This window comes from Electrophorus electricus, chromosome 7 (genome assembly GCF_041902795.1).
Source record: "Electrophorus electricus isolate QZ-2024a chromosome 7, ASM4190279v1, whole genome shotgun sequence".
Taxonomy (NCBI): Eukaryota; Metazoa; Chordata; class Actinopteri; order Gymnotiformes; family Gymnotidae; genus Electrophorus; species Electrophorus electricus.
Window position 1 is genome coordinate 33,969,447 of NC_137503.1, and position 26,523 is coordinate 33,995,969.

Below are 26,523 nucleotides of genomic sequence, written 5' to 3' on the forward strand. Positions count from 1 at the left end.
AGAGGGAGTGAATAGCTAGACAGGTGGGGAGAGGGAGTGAATAGCTAGACACAGGTGGGGAGAGGAGTGAATAGCTAGACACAGGTGGGGAGAGGGAGTGAATAGCTAGACACAGGTGGGGAGAGGGAGTGAATAGCTAGACAGGTGGGGAGAGGGAGTGAATAGCTAGACACAGGTGGGGAGAGGAGTGAATAGCTAGACACAGGTGGGGAGAGGAGTGAATAGCTAGACACAGGTGGGGAGAGGAGTGAATAGCTAGACACAGATGGGGAGAGGGAGTGAATAGCTAGACACAGGTGGGTAGAGGAGTGAATAGCTAGACACAGGTGGGGAGAGGGAGTGAATAGCTAGACAGGTGGGGAGAGGGAGTGAATAGCTAGACACAGGTGGGGAGAGGAGTGAATAGCTAGACACAGGTTGGGAGAGGGAGTGAATAGCTAGACACAGGTGGGGAGAGGGAGTGAATAGCTAGACACAGGTGGGGAGAGGAGTGAATAGCTAGACACAGGTGGGGAGAGGAGTGAATAGCTAGACACAGGTGGGGAGAGGAGTGAATAGCTAGACACAGGTGGGGAGAGGAGTGAATAGCTAGACACAGGTGGGGAGAGGGAGTGAATAGCTAGACACAGGTGGGGAGAGGAGTGAATAGCTAGACACAGGTGGGGAGAGGGAGTGAATAGCTAGACAGGTGGGGAGAGGGAGTGAATAGCTAGACACAGGTGGGGAGAAGAGTGAATAGCTAGACACAGGTGGGGAGAGGGAGTGAATAGCTAGACACAGGTGGGGAGAGGAGTGAATAGCTAGACACAGGTGGGGAGAGGGAGTGAATAGCTAGACACAGGTGGGGAGAGGGAGTGAATAGCTAGACAGGTGGGGAGAGGGAGTGAATAGCTAGACACAGGTGGGGAGAGGAGTGAATAGCTAGACACAGGTGGGGAGAGGAGTGAATAGCTAGACACAGGTGGGGAGAGGAGTGAATAGCTAGACACAGATGGGGAGAGGGAGTGAATAGCTAGACACAGGTGGGGAGAGGAGTGAATAGCTAGACACAGGTGGGGAGAGGGAGTGAATAGCTAGACACAGATGGGGAGAGGGAGTGAATAGCTAGACACAGGTGGGTAGAGGAGTGAATAGCTAGACACAGGTGGGGAGAGGAGTGAATAGCTAGACACAGGTGGGGAGAGGAGTGAATAGCTAGACACAGGTGGGGAGAGGGAGTGAATAGCTAGACACAGGTGGGGAGAGGAGTGAATAGCTAGACACAGGTGGGGAGAGGGAGTGAATAGCTAGACAGGTGGGGAGAGGGAGTGAATAGCTAGACACAGGTGGGGAGAAGAGTGAATAGCTAGACACAGGTGGGGAGAGGGAGTGAATAGCTAGACACAGGTGGGGAGAGGAGTGAATAGCTAGACACAGGTGGGGAGAGGGAGTGAATAGCTAGACACAGGTGGGGAGAGGGAGTGAATAGCTAGACAGGTGGGGAGAGGGAGTGAATAGCTAGACACAGGTGGGGAGAGGAGTGAATAGCTAGACACAGGTGGGGAGAGGAGTGAATAGCTAGACACAGGTGGGGAGAGGAGTGAATAGCTAGACACAGATGGGGAGAGGGAGTGAATAGCTAGACACAGGTGGGGAGAGGAGTGAATAGCTAGACACAGGTGGGGAGAGGAGTGAATAGCTAGACACAGGTGGGGAGAGGGAGTGAATAGCTAGACAGGTGGGGAGAGGGAGTGAATAGCTAGACACAGGTGGGGAGAGGAGTGAATAGCTAGACACAGGTGGGGAGAGGGAGTGAATAGCTAGACACAGGTGGGGAGAGGGAGTGAATAGCTAGACACAGGTGGGGAGAGGGAGAGAATAGCTAGACACAGGTGGGGAGAGGAGTGAATAGCTAGACACAGGTGGGGAGAGGAGTGAATAGCTAGACACAGGTGGGGAGAGGAGTGAATAGCTAGACACAGGTGGGGAGAGGGAGTGAATAGCTAGACACAGGTGGGGAGAGGAGTGAATAGCTAGACACAGGTGGGGAGAGGGAGTGAATAGCTAGACAGGTGGGGAGAGGGAGTGAATAGCTAGACACAGGTGGGGAGAGGGAGTGAATAGCTAGACACAGGTGGGGAGAGGAGTGAATAGCTAGACACAGGTGGGGAGAGGGAGTGAATAGCTAGACACAGGTGGGGAGAAGAGTGAATAGCTAGACACAGGTGGAGAGAGGGAGTGAATAGCTAGACACAGGTGCAGAGAGGGAGTGAATAGCAAGACACAGGTGGGGAGAGGGAGTGAATAGCTAGACAGGTGGGGAGAAGAGTGAATAGCTAGACACAGGTGGAGAGAGGGAGTGAATAGCTAGACACAGGTGCAGAGAGGGAGTGAATAGCAAGACACAGGTGGGGAGAGGGAGTGAATAGCTAGACAGGTGGGGATAGGGAGTGAATAGCTAGACACAGGTGGGGAGAGGAGTGAATAGCTAGACACAGGTGGGGAGAGGGAGTGAATAGCTAGACACAGGTGGGGAGAGGGAGTGAATAGCTAGACAGGTGGGGAGAGGAGTGAATAGCTAGACACAGGTGGGGAGAGGGAGTGAATAGCTAGACACAGGTGGGGAGAGGGAGTGAATAGCTAGACACAGGTGGGGAGAGGAGTGAATAGCTAGAAACAGGTGGGGAGAGGGAGTGAATAGCTAGACACAGGTGGGGAGAGGGAGTGAATAGCTAGACAGGTGGGGAGAGGGAGTGAATAGCTAGACACAGGTGGGGAGAGGAGTGAATAGCTAGACACAGGTGGGGAGAGGAGTGAATAGCTAGACACAGGTGGGGAGAGGGAGTGAATAGCTATACACTGGTGGGGAGAGAGAGTGAATAGCTAGACACAGGTGGGGAGAGAGAGTGAATAGCTAGACACAGGTGAAAGGCTTAGGCTGGGGTGTTGGGAGCACTAGTGGGCGGAGCCAAGAAGGAAAATGGAGTGCATGGCTAGAACGGGACAGCAAAAAAGGACCACATAATGATGTGCGAGTGGAATAACACAGACGGGGGGGTTTCCGTTATAACATTTTGGATTTAGTGCGCTTACAGAAGCATAGCAAGTCACTTTATGTAACTGTGTTTCTTTAAATCTCATTTAAATGTGCATTTGACCTAAATAATGTGACCTTGGACTGAATCGGCTGTGACCTTGCGATCCTTTGTGACCTTGGAACATTTGTTCCTCTGAGATCATGGTTGATTTTCTTTTTTCTTCATACAATGTACACACACCTAAGTGCCCCAAAACACCAAACTGCCAAGATTCTTATCCTGTTTCACTGCGGTAGTTTAGACAATGAGGTAGTGACACTTCCTGATGATTAACTAATCATGTGCATTTGATTAGTAGCACCTGGCTGCTAATTAGTCTCTTAGTAACTGAAGAAACAGGAACAGTGTGCTGATGGAATTTTCTGAGGAACACACAAAATTGTTATTTAGGCCCTGATAGAAGTGAAAGAGGGTGTTCTTTCTTTTCCTCATGACTGTATGTGACGGGATAGGGTTCCAAGTGCCAGGATGCACACAAAGGAAAGACACTTAATCCCTGGTGTTGCAGCGATGTTACTTCATACCCCTTGCTCCAGGGTGTGATTTACAATCAACATATTCTCAATGAAACTGGCTCTTGGAAAGGTTTTTTGTAGTGCAGAACATGTAGCATCTAGCATACGACTTGTAATACCTGAAGACCCATCTATTTCCAGAATATTTAAAGGACATCTGACACTACTCCCATATTGACTGACTAAATTAATACTTATTGTAGGGTATTGTTTATGTTGTTTAACAAACTCTAGCACTTATTGTTTATAGCACTTATCATTGTTTAAGACAGACCTTATGTATTTTATCCTTATAGGTATCAGCATTCATCCCTGTATTCTACAGTATTCTAGTTCATTGGTATGTTTAATTCTAACCTACTGTACTGTACTAAGATATTCTATGAGTAAACGAAAAAGCACTTTTGTGAGCCACTCTGGATAAGAGCATCTGCTAAATGCCGTAAAATGTAAATGTAAATACCTAGTATGTCCTTTTACTATGTAATAGAGTATAAAATCTATACATGACCAGTTCATTTGTCTGGTAAAATAAGGCTTAACCCATAATTTCTGAGCAACTAGCAAGTTTGTTCTTTGTCTTTTAAACTGATATGTGGATTGTATTATATTGTACTTTATGTATCAGATACTTACCACTTTCTCAATTACAGATTTATATCTGCTGTACTTCTTACTGTCTGGATTAGTCAGTGAGAGGTCAAACTTTTCATTTATTGTCAGTGATATATTTATTGAGGTATCTATGACAGAAATAAAATGAGGTTAATGAAAAGCGAATCCTGCTTTTGGGTTTGTTTGTTTGTTTGTTTTTAATGATTATCTGTGCTTCACACCTGTCTATAATCATTTAATTTGTAATTATATATATGGTTTTATATAAGAACATAATTATAAGTGAATTGCATTTTTAAATGTTATATTTTTTAAATTGTCGAAGCAATCTGAAGTCAAAAGGAGGCTATTGATTTCTTGTTAAATGTTAAACCAGTTCTTAGATCAGAGTGACTATTTGAGAAAATTTGGGATTTAGAGTTGTTTTTAACAGCTCACTTAATTGTAAAATGAATAATTGAACCCATATGTGTTACAATAAACCCACATGAAACTGTCATAGCTAGATCAGCACAAGCAAAAGGCAGACTGAGGCTTGGTCAGCACACCTGCTGGAGTGGTAGACGACAATTCTGGGGGCATAGTGCCTGTAAGACGGATTTCTGCTGAGAGAAACAAATTAAACATGCACAATAGGCCACAAAGCTGACCTTTGAATTTTGATATTATCAGCTTTTTTACACAAAAAAATGTATAAGCCTGTACTAAAATGTAACTGGGTTGATTAGATGTAAAATTATATTCCTGAATAACTTGAACTTGAATAGAGCACAGCTAAATTTATTAAGCATACAATGACAAACAAAACAAAAACACATAAAATATAGCAAAAAAACAAAACAACAAAATATCCAGATAAAAATCCATCTTACCTCTGCATGGATTACTGAAACTTGCACTGAGACTTGAATCTAAAAGGGTAAAACCAGTCGAGCAGGAACAAGTGTAACTGCCCACTGTATTGACACAGTTAGAGTTTGGACCACAATAAAATGACCAAACCATACACTCGTCGACGTCTACAAAAAAGACATTTGTTTATTAAATCAACATTTATAATATAATAAATAAACATTTGTTTATTAAATCAACTAGAATTCTCTAGTGATGGTGCATTTTATAGTACAGGAAATAATTAGTTCTAAATTCCTTAAAGGTTAATCTCTAAATTAAGCACTATTTGCTTGGCAGCAGATGCATTCATTCAGCGTGGTGAGACACTTATTTTAAACTTTACAGATTGGAATACAGAGAAAGCATAATTTTAGGATAATTTGTTCATAATTAGAAATGACATATGGTCATCTTATTTTCATGTGCTACGACATATGGAAAAGTCAAGTCATAAGGACATGTCCAAAATACACCCAATATTTTCATGCAGGCTACTCAGAGGATTCAGTGAAGTGGAGTATAAATTTTAGCATTTGGTGATTAATTAGTATCTTCTCAGGCAATCACATTATTCGTTTCATACCTTTCACTTGAGCTAAGAGCAATGGTAAGAGTGAATTTGTATTATTATAATAGACATTTCTACACATTTCAACAAACATTACATTTAATGCTTACCAATACAAGGGTTACTCATGCTCACAGCTAGATGTGAGTTTGTTGTAGCAAAGCCATCCCAGCAAGAGCAAATGTACTCTCCTATAGTGTTGGTGCAATTGGCATGTGGACCACACACAGATGGTGTATGAATACATTCATCTCGATCTTTTAAAGACAAATCACAGAACAGCACATTCTTACTATAAATACCTTGATATCTGAGTATAGTAATAAAATAATATTAATGAATACTAATATTCATAAAAAAATAATAAAATGAAAAAAACATTTGATCACTGGTTAAATAATAATTCTCAATTTACCTATACACAGTTTACCATATTATATTATCTGATTTGTGGGCTTATGCTTGAAATATCTTAGTAATGTAGTCAAGATAGGTGTGCATATTTAATTTGTGGTACTGAATTTGAACTACACACTATAAGGTATCTGTACTTTTGTCGAAGTTTTGCTTAATATATAGAAGAAGAGTTTGGACTACAAACATATTTATATTTACAATTACAGCATTTATCAGATGCTCTTATCAAGAGTGATTTACAAAAGTGCTTTTCTCTCTACTCAGAACACAGATGGGGCATGCAGATATTAATCTGTGTCTGCAAAATAGACATTATTTTAAATAAAAAAGATAATTTGTGCATCAGTACAATCTCATCACTCCAGTAGCACTTATAAATTTTTATGTCATATTGACATAACACCTACTTTAAATGACACACATTTTTGTTGCTAAAGGTATGTTATGACAATCTCCTAGTTGGAATGACACAGAATGTTATGACTGTTATGATTGGTTCATTTTAGTCCCCACCACAAGCCAAGTATAGGCGTTCAAGTAGCCTTCTTTGGCCAGAAATGCATTGAGCACAATCATTTGTCATAACATGTAATAAACATGTTATTTCATATCATTAGGGAAAGTGTCATAACACAACCTTATGTTAAATTAAATTATTACCAACTGACATGGGTCAACTAACTAAAAATAAATAAATAAATAAATAAATAAAAAGACCAGCCATTACAATAGTAGAATGTTTATCTTGGTTGTTATGATAAGCTTATATAAGTCATGGGTCTTGAGAGAAAATTAAAATAATTAAAACCAGAAATATAATTAATGTAATATAATATAATCCTAATACCTAAAAGCCTAATATAACCAATGTTAAAACGCACCTACACATGGGTTACTAGCCATAACAGTCAAACTTTGATTTGTTTTAGTAAATCCACTTCGGCAAGAGCAATTGTAGCCTCCCATTGTATTAATGCAGATGGAGTTTGAACCACACACAGCTGATGCAAAGAGACATTCATTCACATCTGTAGGATAGATAAATAATGTGTAATATTTGTTTTCTTCATGCTTTTACAATCAGTTTTATTTATTAAACATATATGCTGGGTGTATTGAGAAGAACCTCACATTTACACCATTTCCACTCTTATCCAGAATAACATACATACATTTGTCAGTATGACAGCATGTGTATTCCCTGGAAATGAATCCTATCTTGGTATTGCTAGCAGCTGGCTCTACCAGGTGAGCACATTAAACATTAATATAATTCAATATCATCATCATCATCATCATCATTATTATTTATGTATCATCTTTTACTTATATTTCACCACAAGGTCACCTTCCATTCATAAAACAAACACACTGAATTCAATTATTAACAAAAGACAAGAGCAACATATGTAGGCAAATTACATTCACACACTGGAGCACTGCTAACATAGTGAGGAGTCTTTAGCAGGGTTTTTGAGCAGGGTTATAAATCAGAATAGTAGACATCCTGAACATATTCTGGTACTGAATAACACACTAAACAATCAATAACACATAGTGGTCAGTTGACATGTGCAAAAGACCTAGTTTTTTTTTTTTTATCATAGGATATGACAAGAGATAAACATATGAGTAGAAATTGGGATAATGACTGTGTAAATGTAATAAGAAGCAGCTTAAACTGAAAACATTAAGTAAAAGGTAGCCAATGAAGATTTTGAATAATGTTTTTTTTTTTTATATGACTGAGGATCCTAGCCACGATATTCTGTACATACTGTAACTTTTTAAGTTACCTCGCATTGAGGCTGGATAAAAGAAAATTATGCCAAGATGGAAGAATGTTTTAGTTGTAGACTGGTAACACTCTCTCATTCCTCGATTGTTTTCGACTGTGCTCCAGACTATGAAAACTACCGGCAGGTCTCTTAAATTGCTTTATCGTAATTCGGATCTTACAGTACATTCTCTGGCTTAGGCTAATCAAATGTGTGGATAGAGAGATGCTTTACATAGTGCTTGTTGTATATATCATCAGTCATTTGCAATAGTGAAAACTGACCTCTGCTGCTCTTCAAAACAGTTGAAAAACCATTACAGCCACCAGAAGCTGACTGGTCTGCATGACTAATCTATGCAAAAGGTTATTGGTGCTGGAAATCAAATTAGAGTTTGTTACATTAAAAAGGGTTTAATGTAATAACTTACCTGTGCAGGAATTATTAGGACTTCTGATCAAATCTGGGTTTGTTAAAGTAAATCCTGTCCTGCAGGAACAATTATAGCCTCCTATTGTGTTGGTGCAGGTGGAGTTTGGACCACACACAGATGGTACAGAGTGACATTCATCCATATCTGTCAGACATATGAAAAGTGGTTGGAAGAGTCATGTTTTTACTTTTTCATTATTACTAGAACAACATTCTTTAAACTGAAGTCAAAACTCACCTATACAAGGGTTACTAACACTAACAGTTAAATCTGACTTTGATACAGTAAATCCATTCAAGCAGGAACAGTTGTAGCCTCCTATTGTGTTAGTGCAGATGGAGTTTGGACCACATACAGAAGGTAGAGATAGACATTCATTCACATCTGTAAGATAAATAATAGATTTTGTCATCTAATGTTTTACCCCAAACTTTTGAGAGAGAATTTTGATAACTGAAACATAAATAGCATGAGTGAAACAGTGAACCATATGTGGCTTACCTATAGAAGGGTTACTAACACTAATCATCAAAAATAATTAAAAACAATGTCAGTATTTAAAATGATTCAGTAGAAAAGTAGTTTTTCATGTAAAGACTTACCTATGCAAGGGTTATTAGCACTTGCAGTCAAAATTGAGTCTGTAACATTAAAGCCATCCCAGCAAGAGCAAATGTAGTTTCCAACTGCATTAATGCAGAAGGAGTTTGGACCACATACAGGTGGTGTAGGCAGACATTCATTTATATCTATGAGGCAAAGAATAGGTTTTATTCATTTATTTTGCTGTGGAGAAAGTTACATTCTTTTGGAGTAATATAATATTAACATCGTTTGAAATTTGAGATATATGAGCACAAAAATAAGCATTTTTGGAAATAATTTACCTGTGCAGGAATTATTCGGACTTGTGATCAAATCTGGGTTTGTTACAGTAAATCCATTCAAGCAGGAGCAATTATAGCCTCCTATTGTATTGGTGCAGGTGGAGTTTGGACCACACACAGATGGTACAGACTGACATTCATCCATATCTGTCAGACATATGAAAAGTGGTTGGAAGAGTCATGTTTTTACTTTTTCATTTTTACTAGAACAACATTCTTTAAACTGAAGTCAAAACTTACCTATACAAGGGTTACTAACACTAACTGTTAAACCTGACTTTGATACAGTAAATCCATTCAAGCAGGAGCAGTTGTAGCCTCCTATTGTGTTGGTGCAGGTGGAGTTTGGAACACATCCAGAAGGTACAGATAGACATTCGTTCACATCTGTAAGATAAATAAAAGATTTTGTCTTATAATGTTTTACCCCAAACTTTTGAGAGTGAATTTTGATAACTGAAATATAAACAGCATGAGTGAAACAGTGAACCATATGTGGCTTACCTATAGAAGGGTTACTAACACTAATAATCAAAAATAATTAAAAACAATGTCAGTATTTAAAATGTTTGAGTACGAAATTAGTTTTTAATGTAATGACTTACCTGTGCAAGGGTTATAAGCACTTGCACTCAAATTTGAGTTTATTACAGTAAATCCATTCAAGCAGGAGCAGCTGTAGCCTCCTATTGTGTTGGTGCAGATGGAGTTTGGACCACATACAGAAGGTAGAGATAGACATTCATTCACATCTGTAAGATAAATAATAGATTTTGTCATCTAATGTTTTACCCCAAACTTTTGAGAGAGAATTTTGATAACTGAAACATAAATAGCATGAGTGAAACAGTGAACCATATGTGGCTTACCTATAGAAGGGTTACTAACACTAATCATCAAAAATAATTAAAAACAATGTCAGTATTTAAAATGATTCAGTAGAAAATTAGTTTTTCATGTAAAGACTTACCTATGCAAGGGTTATTAGCACTTGCAGTCAAAATTGAGTCTGTAACAGTAAAGCCATCCCAGCAAGAGCAAATGTAGTTTCCAACTGCATTAATGCAGAAGGAGTTTGGACCACATACAGGTGGTGTAGGCAGACATTCATTTATATCTATGAGGCAAAGAATAGGTTTTATTCATTTATTTTGCTGTGGAGAAAGTTACATTCTTTTGGAGTAATATAATATTAACATCGTTTGAAATTTGAGATATATGAGCACAAAAATAAGCATTTTTGGAAATAATTTACCTGTGCAGGAATTATTCGGACTTGTGATCAAATCTGGGTTTGTTACAGTAAATCCATTCAAGCAGGAGCAATTATAGCCTCCTATTGTATTGGTGCAGGTGGAGTTTGGACCACACACAGATGGTACAGACTGACATTCATCCATATCTGTCAGACATATGAAAAGTGGTTGGAAGAGTCATGTTTTTACTTTTTCATTTTTACTAGAACAACATTCTTTAAACTGAAGTCAAAACTTACCTATACAAGGGTTACTAACACTAACTGTTAAACCTGACTTTGATACAGTAAATCCATTCAAGCAGGAGCAGTTGTAGCCTCCTATTGTGTTGGTGCAGGTGGAGTTTGGAACACATCCAGAAGGTACAGATAGACATTCGTTCACATCTGTAAGATAAATAAAAGATTTTGTCTTGTAATGTTTTACCCCAAACCTTTGAGAGTGAATTTTGATAACTGAAATATAAACAGCATGAGTGAAACAGTGAACCATATGTGGCTTACCTATAGAAGGGTTACTAACACTAATAATCAAAAATAATTAAAAACAATGTCAGTATTTAAAATGTTTGAGTACGAAATTAGTTTTTAATGTAATGACTTACCTGTGCAAGGGTTATTAGCACTTGCACTCAAATTTGAGTTTATTACAGTAAATCCATTCAAGCAGGAGCAGCTGTAGCCTCCTATTGTGTTGGTGCAGATGGAGTTTGGACCACATACAGAAGGTACAAACAGACATTCATTCATATCTGTAAGATAAATAAAAGATTTTGTAATGTAATTTTTCACCCTGAACTTTTCAGAGTGAATTTATATAACTGTAATATAGATATCTTCAGTGACACAGTGAACCAAATGTAGTGGTTTACCTATGCAAGGGTTACTAACACTAATCATTAAAACAATTAAAAACAATGTCCGTATTTAAAATGTTTGAATACAAAATTAGTTTTTCATGTAATGATTTACCTATGCAAGGGATATTAAGACTTGCACTCATATTTGAGTTTGTTACAGTAAACCCCTTCCAGCAGGAGCAGTTGTAGCCTCCTATTGTGTTGGTGCAGTTGGAATGGGGGCCACATACAGAAGGTACAGACAGACATTCATCCATATCTGTCAGACATATGAAAAGTGGTTGGAAGAGTCATGTTTTTACTTTTTGATTATTACTAGAACAACATTCTTTAAACTGAAGTCAAAACTCACCTATACAAGGGTTACTAACACTAACAGTTAAATCTGACTTTGATACAGTAAATCCATTCAAGCAGGAACAGTTGTAGCCTCCTATTGTGTTAGTGCAAATGGAGTTTGGACCACATACAGAAGGTAGAGATAGACATTCATTCACATCTGTAAGATAAATAATAGATTTTGTCATCTATTGTTTTACCCCAAACTTTTGAGAGAATTTTGATAACTGAAACATAAATAGCATGAGTGAAACAGTGAACCATATGTGGCTTACCTATAGAAGGGTTACTAACACTAATCATCAAAAATAATTAAAAACAATGTCAGTCTTTAAAATGATTCAGTAGAAAATTAGTTTTTCATGTAAAGACTTACCTATGCAAGGGTTATTAGCACTTGCAGTCAAAATTGAGTCTGTAACAGTAAAGCCATCCCAGCAAGAGCAAATGTAGTTTCCAACTGCATTAATGCAGAAGGAGTTTGGACCACATACAGGTGGTGTAGGCAGACATTCATTTATATCTATGAGGCAAAGAATAGGTTTTATTCATTTATTTTGCTGTGGAGAAAGTTACATTCTTTTGGAGTAATATAATATTAACATCGTTTGAAATTTGAGATATATGAGCACAAAAATAAGCATTTTTGGAAATAATTTACCTGTGCAGGAATTATTCGGACTTGTGATCAAATCTGGGTTTGTTACAGTAAATCCATTCAAGCAGGAGCAATTATAGCCTCCTATTGTATTGGTGCAGGTGGAGTTTGGACCACACACAGATGGTACAGACTGACATTCATCCATATCTGTCAGACATATGAAAAGTGGTTGGAAGAGTCATGTTTTTACTTTTAAATTTTTACTAGAACAACATTCTTTAAACTGAAGTCAAAACTTACCTATACAAGGGTTACTAACACTAACTGTTAAACCTGACTTTGATACAGTAAATCCATTCAAGCAGGAGCAGTTGTAGCCTCCTATTGTGTTGGTGCAGGTGGAGTTTGGAACACATCCAGAAGGTACAGATAGACATTCGTTCACATCTGTAAGATAAATAAAAGATTTTGTCTTGTAATGTTTTACCCCAAACCTTTGAGAGTGAATTTTGATAACTGAAATATAAACAGCATGAGTGAAACAGTGAACCATATGTGGCTTACCTATAGAAGGGTTACTAACACTAATAATCAAAAATAATTAAAAACAATGTCAGTATTTAAAATGTTTGAGTACGAAATTAGTTTTTAATGTAATGACTTACCTGTGCAAGGGTTATTAGCACTTGCACTCAAATTTGAGTTTATTACAGTAAATCCATTCAAGCAGGAGCAGCTGTAGCCTCCTATTGTGTTGGTGCAGATGGAGTTTGGACCACATACAGAAGGTACAAACAGACATTCATTCATATCTGTAAGATAAATAAAAGATTTTGTCTTGTAATTTTTCACCCTGAACTTTTCAGAGTGAATTTATATAACTGTAATATAGATATCTTCAGTGACACAGTGAACCAAATGTAGTGGTTTACCTATGCAAGGGTTACTAACACTAATCATTAAAACAATTAAAAACAATGTCCGTATTTAAAATGTTTGAATACAAAATTAGTTTTTCATGTAATGATTTACCTATGCAAGGGATATTAAGACTTGCACTCATATTTGAGTTTGTTACAGTAAACCCCTTCCAGCAGGAGCAGTTGTAGCCTCCTATTGTGTTGGTGCAGTTGGAATGGGGGCCACATACAGAAGGTACAGACAGACATTCATCCATATCTGTCAGACATATGAAAAGTGGTTGGAAGAGTCATGTTTTTACTTTTTGATTATTACTAGAACAACATTCTTTAAACTGAAGTCAAAACTCACCTATACAAGGGTTACTAACACTAACAGTTAAATCTGACTTTGATACAGTAAATCCATTCAAGCAGGAACAGTTGTAGCCTCCTATTGTGTTAGTGCAGATGGAGTTTGGACCACATACAGAAGGTAGAGATAGACATTCATTCACATCTGTAAGATAAATAATAGATTTTGTCATCTATTGTTTTACCCCAAACTTTTGAGAGAGAATTTTGATAACTGAAACATAAATAGCATGAGTGAAACAGTGAACCATATGTGGCTTACCTATAGAAGGGTTACTAACACTAATCATCAAAAATAATTAAAAACAATGTCAGTCTTTAAAATGATTCAGTAGAAAATTAGTTTTTCATGTAAAGACTTACCTATGCAAGGGTTATTAGCACTTGCAGTCAAAATTGAGTCTGTAACATTAAAGCCATCCCAGCAAGAGCAAATGTAGTTTCCAACTGCATTAATGCAGAAGGAGTTTGGACCACATACAGGTGGTGTAGGCAGACATTCATTTATATCTATGAGGCAAAGAATAGGTTTTATTCATTTATTTTGCTGTGGAGAAAGTTACATTCTTTTGGAGTAATATAATATTAACATCGTTTGAAATTTGAGATATATGAGCACAAAAATAAGCATTTTTGGAAATAATTTACCTGTGCAGGAATTATTCGGACTTGTGATCAAATCTGGGTTTGTTACAGTAAATCCATTCAAGCAGGAGCAATTATAGCCTCCTATTGTATTGGTGCAGGTGGAGTTTGGACCACACACAGATGGTAAAGACTGACATTCATCCATATCTGTCACACATATGAAAAGTGGTTGGAAGAGTCATGTTTTTACTTTTTCATTTTTACTAGAACAACATTCTTTAAACTGAAGTCAAAACTTACCTATACAAGGGTTACTAACACTAACTGTTAAACCTGACTTTGATACAGTAAATCCATTCAAGCAGGAGCAGTTGTAGCCTCCTATTGTGTTGGTGCAGGTGGAGTTTGGAACACATCCAGAAGGTACAGATAGACATTCGTTCACATCTGTAAGATAAATAAAAGATTTTGTCTTGTAATGTTTTACCCCAAACCTTTGAGAGTGAATTTTGATAACTGAAATATAAACAGCATGAGTGAAACAGTGAACCATATGTGGCTTACCTATAGAAGGGTTACTAACACTAATAATCAAAAATAATTAAAAACAATGTCAGTATTTAAAATGTTTGAGTACGAAATTAGTTTTTAATGTAATGACTTACCTGTGCAAGGGTTATTAGCACTTGCACTCAAATTTGAGTTTATTACAGTAAATCCATTCAAGCAGGAGCAGCTGTAGCCTCCTATTGTGTTGGTGCAGATGGAGTTTGGACCACATACAGAAGGTACAAACAGACATTCATTCATATCTGTAAGATAAATAAAAGATTTTGTCTTGTAATTTTTCACCCTGAACTTTTCAGAGTGAATTTATATAACTGTAATATAGATATCTTCAGTGACACAGTGAACCAAATGTAGTGGTTTACCTATGCAAGGGTTACTAACACTAATCATTAAAACAATTAAAAACAATGTCCGTATTTAAAATGTTTGAATACAAAATTAGTTTTTTATGTAATGATTTACCTATGCAAGGGATATTAAGACTTGCACTCATATTTGAGTTTGTTACAGTAAACCCCTTCCAGCAGGAGCAGTTGTAGCCTCCTATTGTGTTGGTGCAGTTGGAATGGGGGCCACATACAGAAGGTACAGACAGACATTCATCCATATCTGTCAGACATATGAAAAGTGGTTGGAAGAGTCATGTTTTTACTTTTTGATTATTACTAGAACAACATTCTTTAAACTGAAGTCAAAACTCACCTATACAAGGGTTACTAACACTAACAGTTAAATCTGACTTTGATACAGTAAATCCATTCAAGCAGGAACAGTTGTAGCCTCCTATTGTGTTAGTGCAGATGGAGTTTGGACCACATACAGAAGGTAGAGATAGACATTCATTCACATCTGTAAGATAAATAATAGATTTTGTCATCTATTGTTTTACCCCAAACTTTTGAGAGAGAATTTTGATAACTGAAACATAAATAGCATGAGTGAAACAGTGAACCATATGTGGCTTACCTATAGAAGGGTTACTAACACTAATCATCAAAAATAATTAAAAACAATGTCAGTCTTTAAAATGATTCAGTAGAAAATTAGTTTTTCATGTAAAGACTTACCTATGCAAGGGTTATTAGCACTTGCAGTCAAAATTGAGTCTGTAACATTAAAGCCATCCCAGCAAGAGCAAATGTAGTTTCCAACTGCATTAATGCAGAAGGAGTTTGGACCACATACAGGTGGTGTAGGCAGACATTCATTTATATCTATGAGGCAAAGAATAGGTTTTATTCATTTATTTTGCTGTGGAGAAAGTTACATTCTTTTGGAGTAATATAATATTAACATCGTTTGAAATTTGAGATATATGAGCACAAAAATAAGCATTTTTGGAAATAATTTACCTGTGCAGGAATTATTCGGACTTGTGATCAAATCTGGGTTTGTTACAGTAAATCCATTCAAGCAGGAGCAATTATAGCCTCCTATTGTATTGGTGCAGGTGGAGTTTGGACCACACACAGATGGTACAGACTGACATTCATCCATATCTGTCAGACATATGAAAAGTGGTTGGAAGAGTCATGTTTTTACTTTTTCATTTTTACTAGAACAACATTCTTTAAACTGAAGTCAAAACTTACCTATACAAGGGTTACTAACACTAACTGTTAAACCTGACTTTGATACAGTAAATCCATTCAAGCAGGAGCAGTTGTAGCCTCCTATTGTGTTGGTGCAGGTGGAGTTTGGAACACATCCAGAAGGTACAGATAGACATTCGTTCACATCTGTAAGATAAATAAAAGATTTTGTCTTGTAATGTTTTACCCCAAACCTTTGAGAGTGAATTTTGATAACTGAAATATAAACAGCATGAGTGAAACAGTGAACCATATGTGGCTTACCTATAGAAGGGTTACTAACACTAATAATCAAAAATAATTAAAAACAATGTCAGTATTTAAAATGTTTGAGTACGAAATTAGTTTTTAATGTAATGACTTACCTGTGCAAGGGTTATTAGCACTTGCACTCAAATTTGAGTTTATTACAGTAAATCCATTCAAGCAGGAGCAGCTGTAGCCTCCTATTGTGTTGGTGCAGATGGAGTTTGGACCACATACAGAAGGTACAAACAGACATTCATTCATATCTGTAAGATAAATAAAAGATTTTGTCTTGTAATTTTTCACCCTGAACTTTTCAGAGTGAATTTATATAACTGTAATATAGATATCTTCAGTGACACAGTGAACCAAATGTAGTGGTTTACCTATGCAAGGGTTACTAACACTAATCATTAAAACAATTAAAAACAATGTCCGTATTTAAAATGTTTGAATACAAAATTAGTTTTTCATGTAATGATTTACCTATGCAAGGGATATTAAGACTTGCACTCATATTTGAGTTTGTTACAGTAAACCCCTTCCAGCAGGAGCAGTTGTAGCCTCCTATTGTGTTGGTGCAGTTGGAATGGGGGCCACATACAGAAGGTACAGACAGACATTCATCCATATCTGTCAGACATATGAAAAGTGGTTGGAAGAGTCATGTTTTTACTTTTTGATTATTACTAGAACAACATTCTTTAAACTGAAGTCAAAACTCACCTATACAAGGGTTACTAACACTAACAGTTAAATCTGACTTTGATACAGTAAATCCATTCAAGCAGGAACAGTTGTAGCCTCCTATTGTGTTAGTGCAGATGGAGTTTGGACCACATACAGAAGGTAGAGATAGACATTCATTCACATCTGTAAGATAAATAATAGATTTTGTCATCTATTGTTTTACCCCAAACTTTTGAGAGAGAATTTTGATAACTGAAACATAAATAGCATGAGTGAAACAGTGAACCATATGTGGCTTACCTATAGAAGGGTTACTAACACTAATCATCAAAAATAATTAAAAACAATGTCAGTCTTTAAAATGATTCAGTAGAAAATTAGTTTTTCATGTAAAGACTTACCTATGCAAGGGTTATTAGCACTTGCAGTCAAAATTGAGTCTGTAACATTAAAGCCATCCCAGCAAGAGCAAATGTAGTTTCCAACTGCATTAATGCAGAAGGAGTTTGGACCACATACAGGTGGTGTAGGCAGACATTCATTTATATCTATGAGGCAAAGAATAGGTTTTATTCATTTATTTTGCTGTGGAGAAAGTTACATTCTTTTGGAGTAATATAATATTAACATCGTTTGAAATTTGAGATATATGAGCACAAAAATAAGCATTTTTGGAAATAATTTACCTGTGCAGGAATTATTCGGACTTGTGATCAAATCTGGGTTTGTTACAGTAAATCCATTCAAGCAGGAGCAATTATAGCCTCCTATTGTATTGGTGCAGGTGGAGTTTGGACCACACACAGATGGTAAAGACTGACATTCATCCATATCTGTCAGACATATGAAAAGTGGTTGGAAGAGTCATGTTTTTACTTTTTCATTTTTACTAGAACAACATTCTTTAAACTGAAGTCAAAACTTACCTATACAAGGGTTACTAACACTAACTGTTAAACCTGACTTTGATACAGTAAATCCATTCAAGCAGGAGCAGTTGTAGCCTCCTATTGTGTTGGTGCAGGTGGAGTTTGGAACACATCCAGAAGGTACAGATAGACATTCGTTCACATCTGTAAGATAAATAAAAGATTTTGTCTTGTAATGTTTTACCCCAAACCTTTGAGAGTGAATTTTGATAACTGAAATATAAACAGCATGAGTGAAACAGTGAACCATATGTGGCTTACCTATAGAAGGGTTACTAACACTAATAATCAAAAATAATTAAAAACAATGTCAGTATTTAAAATGTTTGAGTACGAAATTAGTTTTTAATGTAATGACTTACCTGTGCAAGGGTTATTAGCACTTGCACTCAAATTTGAGTTTATTACAGTAAATCCATTCAAGCAGGAGCAGCTGTAGCCTCCTATTGTGTTGGTGCAGATGGAGTTTGGACCACATACAGAAGGTACAAACAGACATTCATTCATATCTGTAAGATAAATAAAAGATTTTGTCTTGTAATTTTTCACCCTGAACTTTTCAGAGTGAATTTATATAACTGTAATATAGATATCTTCAGTGACACAGTGAACCAAATGTAGTGGTTTACCTATGCAAGGGTTACTAACACTAATCATTAAAACAATTAAAAACAATGTCCGTATTTAAAATGTTTGAATACAAAATTAGTTTTTCATGTAATGATTTACCTATGCAAGGGATATTAAGACTTGCACTCATATTTGAGTTTGTTACAGTAAACCCCTTCCAGCAGGAGCAGTTGTAGCCTCCTATTGTGTTGGTGCAGTTGGAATGGGGGCCACATACAGAAGGTACAGACAGACATTCATCCATATCTGTCAGACATATGAAAAGTGGTTGGAAGAGTCATGTTTTTACTTTTTGATTATTACTAGAACAACATTCTTTAAACTGAAGTCAAAACTCACCTATACAAGGGTTACTAACACTAACAGTTAAATCTGACTTTGATACAGTAAATCCATTCAAGCAGGAACAGTTGTAGCCTCCTATTGTGTTAGTGCAGATGGAGTTTGGACCACATACAGAAGGTAGAGATAGACATTCATTCACATCTGTAAGATAAATAATAGATTTTGTCATCTATTGTTTTACCCCAAACTTTTGAGAGAGAATTTTGATAACTGAAACATAAATAGCATGAGTGAAACAGTGAACCATATGTGGCTTACCTATAGAAGGGTTACTAACACTAATCATCAAAAATAATTAAAAACAATGTCAGTCTTTAAAATGATTCAGTAGAAAATTAGTTTTTCATGTAAAGACTTACCTATGCAAGGGTTATTAGCACTTGCAGTCAAAATTGAGTCTGTAACATTAAAGCCATCCCAGCAAGAGCAAATGTAGTTTCCAACTGCATTAATGCAGAAGGAGTTTGGACCACATACAGGTGGTGTAGGCAGACATTCATTTATATCTATGAGGCAAAGAATAGGTTTTATTCATTTATTTTGCTGTGGAGAAAGTTACATTCTTTTGGAGTAATATAATATTAACATCGTTTGAAATTTGAGATATATGAGCACAAAAATAAGCATTTTTGGAAATAATTTACCTGTGCAGGAATTATTCGGACTTGTGATCAAATCTGGGTTTGTTACAGTAAATCCATTCAAGCAGGAGCAATTATAGCCTCCTATTGTATTGGTGCAGGTGGAGTTTGGACCACACACAGATGGTAAAGACTGACATTCATCCATATCTGTCAGACATATGAAAAGTGGTTGGAAGAGTCATGTTTTTACTTTTTCATTTTTACTAGAACAACATTCTTTAAACTGAAGTCAAAACTTACCTATACAAGGGTTACTAACACTAACTGTTAAACCTGACTTTGATACAGTAAATCCATTCAAGCAGGAGCAGTTGTAGCCTCCTATTGTGTTGGTGCAGGTGGAGTTTGGAACACATCCAGAAGGTACAGATAGACATTCGTTCACATCTGTAAGATAAATAAAAGATTTTGTCTTGTAATGTTTTACCCCAAACCTTTGAGAGTGAATTTTGATAACTGAAATATAAACAGCATGAGTGAAACAGTGAACCATATGTGGCTTACCTATAGAAGGGTTACTAACACTAATAATCAAAAATAATTAAAAACAATGTCAGTATTTAAAATGTTTGAGTACGAAATTAGTTTTTAATGTAATGACTTACCTGTGCAAGGGTTATTAGCACTTGCACTCAAATTTGAGTTTATTACAGTAAATCCATTCAAGCAGGAGCAGCTGTAGCCTCCTATTGTGTTGGTGCAGATGGAGTTTGGACCACATACAGAAGGTACAAACAGACATTCATTCATATCTGTAAGATAAATAAAAGATTTTGTCTTGTAATTTTTCACCCTGAACTTTTCAGAGTGAATTTATATAACTGTAATATAGATATCTTCAGTGACACAGTGAACCAAATGTAGTGGTTTACCTATGCAAGGGTTACTAACACTAATCATTAAAACAATTAAAAACAATGTCCGTATTTAAAATGTTTGAATACAAAATTAGTTTTTCATGTAATGATTTACCTATGCAAGGGATATTAAGACTTGCACTCATATTTGAGTTTGTTACAGTAAACCCCTTCCAGCAGGAGCAGTTGTAGCCTCCTATTGTGTTGGTGCAGTTGGAATGGGGGCCACATACAGAAGGTACAGACAGACATTCATCCATATCTGTCAGACATATGAAAAGTGGTTGGAAGAGTCATGTTTTTACTTTTTGATTATTACTAGAACAACATTCTTTAAACTGAAGTCAAAACTCACCTATACAAGGGTTACTAACACTAACAGTTAAATCTGACTTTGATACAGTAAATCCATTCAAGCAGGAACAGTTGTAGCCTCCTATTGTGTTAGTGCAGATGGAGTTTGGACCACATACAGAAGGTAGAGATAGACATTCATTCACATCTGTAAGATAAATAATAGATTTTGTCATCTATTGTTTTACCCCAAACTTTTGAGAGAGAATTTTGATAACTGAAACATAAATAGCATGAGTGAAACAGTGAACCATATGTGGCTTACCTATAGAAGGGTTACTAACACTAATCATCAAAAATAATTAAAAACAATGTCAGTCTTTAAAATGATTCAGTAGAAAATTAGTTTTTCATGTAAAGACTTACCTATGCAAGGGTTATTAGCACTTGCAGTCAAAATTGAGTCTGTAACATTAAAGCCATCCCAGCAAGAGCAAATGTAGTTTCCAACTGCATTAATGCAGAAGGAGTTTGGACCACATACAGGTGGTGTAGGCAGACATTCATTTATATCTATGAGGCAAAGAATAGGTTTTATTCATTTATTTTGCTGTGGAGAAAGTTACATTCTTTTGGAGTAATATAATATTAACATCGTTTGAAATTTGAGATATATGAGCACAAAAATAAGCATTTTTGGAAATAATTTACCTGTGCAGGAATTATTCGGACTTGTGATCAAATCTGGGTTTGTTACAGTAAATCCATTCAAGCAGGAGCAATTATAGCCTCCTATTGTATTGGTGCAGGTGGAGTTTGGACCACACACAGATGGTACAGACTGACATTCATCCATATCTGTCAGACATATGAAAAGTGGTTGGAAGAGTCATGTTTTTACTTTTTCATTTTTACTAGAACAACATTCTTTAAACTGAAGTCAAAACTTACCTATACAAGGGTTACTAACACTAACTGTTAAACCTGACTTTGATACAGTAAATCCATTCAAGCAGGAGCAGTTGTAGCCTCCTATTGTGTTGGTGCAGGTGGAGTTTGGAACACATCCAGAAGGTACAGATAGACATTCGTTCACATCTGTAAGATAAATAAAAGATTTTGTCTTGTAATGTTTTACCCCAAACCTTTGAGAGTGAATTTTGATAACTGAAATATAAACAGCATGAGTGAAACAGTGAACCATATGTGGCTTACCTATAGAAGGGTTACTAACACTAATAATCAAAAATAATTAAAAACAATGTCAGTATTTAAAATGTTTGAATACGAAATTAGTTTTTAATGTAATGACTTACCTGTGCAAGGGTTATTAGCACTTGCACTCAAATTTGAGTTTATTACAGTAAATCCATTCAAGCAGGAGCAGCTGTAGCCTCCTATTGTGTTGGTGCAGATGGAGTTTGGACCACATACAGAAGGTACAAACAGACATTCATTCATATCTGTAAGATAAATAAAAGATTTTGTCTTGTAATTTTTCACCCTGAACTTTTCAGAGTGAATTTATATAACTGTAATATAGATATCTTCAGTGACACAGTGAACCAAATGTAGTGGTTTACCTATGCAAGGGTTACTAACACTAATCATTAAAACAATTAAAAACAATGTCCGTATTTAAAATGTTTGAATACAAAATTAGTTTTTCATGTAATGATTTACCTATGCAAGGGATATTAAGACTTGCACTCATATTTGAGTTTGTTACAGTAAACCCCTTCCAGCAGGAGCAGTTGTAGCCTCCTATTGTGTTGGTGCAGTTGGAATGGGGGCCACATACAGAAGGTACAGACAGACATTCATCCATATCTGTCAGACATATGAAAAGTGGTTGGAAGAGTCATGTTTTTACTTTTTGATTATTACTAGAACAACATTCTTTAAACTGAAGTCAAAACTCACCTATACAAGGGTTACTAACACTAACAGTTAAATCTGACTTTGATACAGTAAATCCATTCAAGCAGGAACAGTTGTAGCCTCCTATTGTGTTAGTGCAGATGGAGTTTGGACCACATACAGAAGGTAGAGATAGACATTCATTCACATCTGTAAGATAAATAATAGATTTTGTCATCTATTGTTTTACCCCAAACTTTTGAGAGAGAATTTTGATAACTGAAACATAAATAGCATGAGTGAAACAGTGAACCATATGTGGCTTACCTATAGAAGGGTTACTAACACTAATCATCAAAAATAATTAAAAACAATGTCAGTCTTTAAAATGATTCAGTAGAAAATTAGTTTTTCATGTAAAGACTTACCTATGCAAGGGTTATTAGCACTTGCAGTCAAAATTGAGTCTGTAACATTAAAGCCATCCCAGCAAGAGCAAATGTAGTTTCCAACTGCATTAATGCAGAAGGAGTTTGGACCACATACAGGTGGTGTAGGCAGACATTCATTTATATCTATGAGGCAAAGAATAGGTTTTATTCATTTATTTTGCTGTGGAGAAAGTTACATTCTTTTGGAGTAATATAATATTAACATCGTTTGAAATTTGAGATATATGAGCACAAAAATAAGCATTTTTGGAAATAATTTACCTGTGCAGGAATTATTCGGACTTGTGATCAAATCTGGGTTTGTTACAGTAAATCCATTCAAGCAGGAGCAATTATAGCCTCCTATTGTATTGGTGCAGGTGGAGTTTGGACCACACACAGATGGTAAAGACTGACATTCATCCATATCTGTCAGACATATGAAAAGTGGTTGGAAGAGTCATGTTTTTACTTTTTCATTTTTACTAGAACAACATTCTTTAAACTGAAGTCAAAACTTACCTATACAAGGGTTACTAACACTAACTGTTAAACCTGACTTTGATACAGTAAATCCATTCAAGCAGGAGCAGTTGTAGCCTCCTATTGTGTTGGTGCAGGTGGAGTTTGGAACACATCCAGAAGGTACAGACAGACATTCATCCATATCTGTGAGACATATGAAAAGTGGTTGGAAGAGTCATGTTTTTACTTTTTCATTATTTCCAAATGTAGTGGTTTACCTATACAAGGGTTACTAATACTAATCATTAAAAATAATTAAAAACAATGTCTGTATTTAAAATGTTGGAGTACAAAATTAGTTTTTCATGTAATGACTTACCTATGCAAGGGATATTAACACTTGTACTCATATTTGAGTTTTTTACAGTAAACCCCTTCCAGCAGGAGCAGTTGTAGTCTAACCTACAGGTGACGCCTGACCTCATTTACTTTAAAAATAGGAAAGAGGACAGTTCTAAAAAAAAAATCATGTTATTCTTATGACATATAGAGTTGTAACCTACTTTAAGAGTGTTAAGTAGGCCTAAGTTTTATAGAGTGAACAGTCATGTAAAGTTCATAGTAATATTGCTACTAGAATTTACTAGTGGAAACACTGATTTGCCTGTTTGACTGTAAAGTTATTTTGATTTAAAAACAGTACCTATGGACGTTTTGCCATGTTTTCAAAGAAAGGGAGATGTGGTATATGTAATGAGTATGAGCATATACTACTAATAATATGGAAACATTTTATTACTGCAACATGCTTTACATTAATATCAATGCCTCGGGAAACTAAAGTGAGTGAAACGTGTGTGTACATGTTGAGTATGTAGATGTATGGTTATCTTATAAAGTGTCAGTTCCATCTCAAATCACTATTTATCCTCTTTAAGCTGCATGAAGCAGTATGAAGACATAAGATAATGCAATGTCTTTATGTGTACTTTTCACATGCAATGCAAAGTGCACAAAGCATGAAATTGCAAAAAACAATTTGTACTGTCATGAAAATACTGCAGTGTTGTATATACTATGCATAAGGCCCTAGATACCAGTTTGATATTAATGGAGGTAAGTCTCACCTCTTTGCCTTTAGATTGATTTTTAAACAGATTGAGAATCTGAGTTACAGAAATTGAAGAGAATGGCTAATATTTCTGTTTGTATAGTATTTAATACTTTTTTAAACATGAAAAGTTTAGTGTTTGGAATCTTTTAACATTTTGTGTTGATATATTTTTACACTTTGTATGTAGAACTTTGTGATATGAATTAATTTGTGTTAACATTGGCCATAGGTGAAATGTATAGAACCAGAATACAGTGAACAAATCACCCAGGTTTTCCTATTGTGATAAGTAAAATTTGTTGGACTTTAACAAAAGCATTGTTAGTGGAAGTGTGCCTGTAATGAAGCTGGTTAGATCAAGATGAATTATGTATGGAGTAAATTTTGTTTTCGAAGATAAGGACCTAATGATACTTTTTGTGTCTATGCTAATGATGGGAACATTAACAAAATAAGGATAAAGTTGGGTATTTCCTAGATTTCAGGACAAGAACAATAAGAACAAATAGTATAATTAAAAAGAAATTAAAAAGATTTTGATGTATTTTTGTTCTAAGCAGATATTTGACATAATTAGTATTATTCTTCAAGTAATTAATGGTCTTACCTCTCTTTAACTGGCAGAACTGTCCATTTGCTGGAAGGGCTTTGATGCTTCCACATGTTCCGTAAATTACATCAACACAGGTGTGATATAGGTGACGGGTGTCATTGGGCCAAAAATTCAGACTCTCACATACACACTGATTCCAAGTTCCATTCCAATAAAACTCTGGCAAAAATATCACACCATATAATTACATGCATTATGCAGAATATAAAAACTTAATATTGGATCTTTGGTAAAGTTTTGGCTATTTATTCTCAATGGGGCCCTCTAGTGACACTACCTGTAGTGACATTAACTTCAGTGATGACAACAGGATCACTGAATGAGAAGGGTAAATTCAAAAAGGGTACATTTTTCAAAACTTTCTGGAGTTGGTCAGCAGCTATATCCGTTGCTTTAATCTCTAGTTCAATCACATATTCAGTCCAGAAAGGTGCTACTGTAGACAACATAGTAAGCAAAATATATATTTTAATTGTTTTCAATGCATATTGCTCATCTAAAAAAAAATATTCACACTCCCACAGAAAAATGTGAATGGCTTTATTGGGTTAAACCCTCTATTTTGCTGAAGTACTTTGGAATTTACCTGTTGAGGATAGTGGAGTTGAACATGTAGTGACATCTATGAGGCGAAAGGTGAATAATTCAGAAAAGCATTTTACTGTGAAATAGACTGAAATATTAATTGTAGAAATTAATAGAGCTCATACATTTGGCCCATTTATCACTGCTCTGTGCTGCATTTTAAAATTGCTAGTTTCCTGGTCTTACATGCCAGAAAAATAAGAACGAGTATTAACCTATTTCTTTGTGCTGTAGCTACAGTTATCCACTAATTTCTGAATTATAACCTTCTTAATATTTGTTGGAAAAAAGGTAAATGTTTCACAAATAGGTTGTCTGTATCCAGGTGTAAATTGGACTACACTGTGCCAATGATCATTTTTTGACCTACTTGTGGTGTCAGCCATTTCTTTTGTTGAAACAAATGCAGTATATCCTTGCTTTACCGGCTATAAGTGTACCTTACCTATATATTATACCTATAAGGTATAATATATATGATATATTATAACTCATTACATTTTATACATACTTGTAATATACATACACCCTTTACTTGTTAACAGAACTGTCCTTCA

At 36.0% G+C, this 26,523-nt stretch overlaps 1 protein-coding gene across 4 annotated transcripts in view; it reads right to left on the minus strand.

The window, feature by feature from the left end:
- adgrf6 (adhesion G protein-coupled receptor F6) overlaps positions 1-26,523 on the minus strand; it is a 44,406-nt gene that overhangs the window by 13,386 nt on the left and 4,497 nt on the right. For 2 of the 4 annotated variants that reach the window (XM_081718232.1, XM_081718230.1), the window contains 58 exons: positions 25,968-26,003; positions 25,376-25,540; positions 23,712-23,858; positions 23,472-23,618; positions 23,187-23,333; positions 22,822-22,968; positions 22,582-22,728; positions 22,215-22,361; positions 21,850-21,996; positions 21,610-21,756; positions 21,325-21,471; positions 20,960-21,106; positions 20,720-20,866; positions 20,353-20,499; positions 19,988-20,134; positions 19,748-19,894; positions 19,463-19,609; positions 19,098-19,244; positions 18,858-19,004; positions 18,491-18,637; positions 18,126-18,272; positions 17,886-18,032; positions 17,601-17,747; positions 17,236-17,382; positions 16,996-17,142; positions 16,629-16,775; positions 16,264-16,410; positions 16,024-16,170; positions 15,739-15,885; positions 15,374-15,520; positions 15,134-15,280; positions 14,767-14,913; positions 14,402-14,548; positions 14,162-14,308; positions 13,877-14,023; positions 13,512-13,658; positions 13,272-13,418; positions 12,905-13,051; positions 12,540-12,686; positions 12,300-12,446; positions 12,015-12,161; positions 11,652-11,798; positions 11,412-11,558; positions 11,045-11,191; positions 10,680-10,826; positions 10,440-10,586; positions 10,155-10,301; positions 9,790-9,936; positions 9,425-9,571; positions 9,185-9,331; positions 8,900-9,046; positions 8,535-8,681; positions 8,295-8,441; positions 6,968-7,114; positions 5,780-5,926; positions 5,080-5,226; positions 4,756-4,809; positions 4,229-4,335 (listed from right to left, as the gene is read on the minus strand). In XM_081718232.1, the coding sequence (XP_081574358.1) occupies positions 4,229-4,335; positions 4,756-4,809; positions 5,080-5,226; positions 5,780-5,926; positions 6,968-7,114; positions 8,295-8,441; positions 8,535-8,681; positions 8,900-9,046; positions 9,185-9,331; positions 9,425-9,571; positions 9,790-9,936; positions 10,155-10,301; positions 10,440-10,586; positions 10,680-10,826; positions 11,045-11,191; positions 11,412-11,558; positions 11,652-11,798; positions 12,015-12,161; positions 12,300-12,446; positions 12,540-12,686; positions 12,905-13,051; positions 13,272-13,418; positions 13,512-13,658; positions 13,877-14,023; positions 14,162-14,308; positions 14,402-14,548; positions 14,767-14,913; positions 15,134-15,280; positions 15,374-15,520; positions 15,739-15,885; positions 16,024-16,170; positions 16,264-16,410; positions 16,629-16,775; positions 16,996-17,142; positions 17,236-17,382; positions 17,601-17,747; positions 17,886-18,032; positions 18,126-18,272; positions 18,491-18,637; positions 18,858-19,004; positions 19,098-19,244; positions 19,463-19,609; positions 19,748-19,894; positions 19,988-20,134; positions 20,353-20,499; positions 20,720-20,866; positions 20,960-21,106; positions 21,325-21,471; positions 21,610-21,756; positions 21,850-21,996; positions 22,215-22,361; positions 22,582-22,728; positions 22,822-22,968; positions 23,187-23,333; positions 23,472-23,618; positions 23,712-23,858; positions 25,376-25,540; positions 25,968-26,003 (8,300 nt within the window). Of the gene's footprint in view, positions 1-4,228; positions 4,336-4,755; positions 4,810-5,079; positions 5,227-5,779; positions 5,927-6,967; positions 7,115-8,294; positions 8,442-8,534; positions 8,682-8,899; positions 9,047-9,184; positions 9,332-9,424; positions 9,572-9,789; positions 9,937-10,154; positions 10,302-10,439; positions 10,587-10,679; positions 10,827-11,044; positions 11,192-11,411; positions 11,559-11,651; positions 11,799-12,014; positions 12,162-12,299; positions 12,447-12,539; positions 12,687-12,904; positions 13,052-13,271; positions 13,419-13,511; positions 13,659-13,876; positions 14,024-14,161; positions 14,309-14,401; positions 14,549-14,766; positions 14,914-15,133; positions 15,281-15,373; positions 15,521-15,738; positions 15,886-16,023; positions 16,171-16,263; positions 16,411-16,628; positions 16,776-16,995; positions 17,143-17,235; positions 17,383-17,600; positions 17,748-17,885; positions 18,033-18,125; positions 18,273-18,490; positions 18,638-18,857; positions 19,005-19,097; positions 19,245-19,462; positions 19,610-19,747; positions 19,895-19,987; positions 20,135-20,352; positions 20,500-20,719; positions 20,867-20,959; positions 21,107-21,324; positions 21,472-21,609; positions 21,757-21,849; positions 21,997-22,214; positions 22,362-22,581; positions 22,729-22,821; positions 22,969-23,186; positions 23,334-23,471; positions 23,619-23,711; positions 23,859-24,033; positions 24,143-25,375; positions 25,541-25,967; positions 26,004-26,523 lie in introns of those variants that run through there. The other 2 variants (XM_081718231.1, XM_081718233.1) reach the window with 2 other exon arrangements.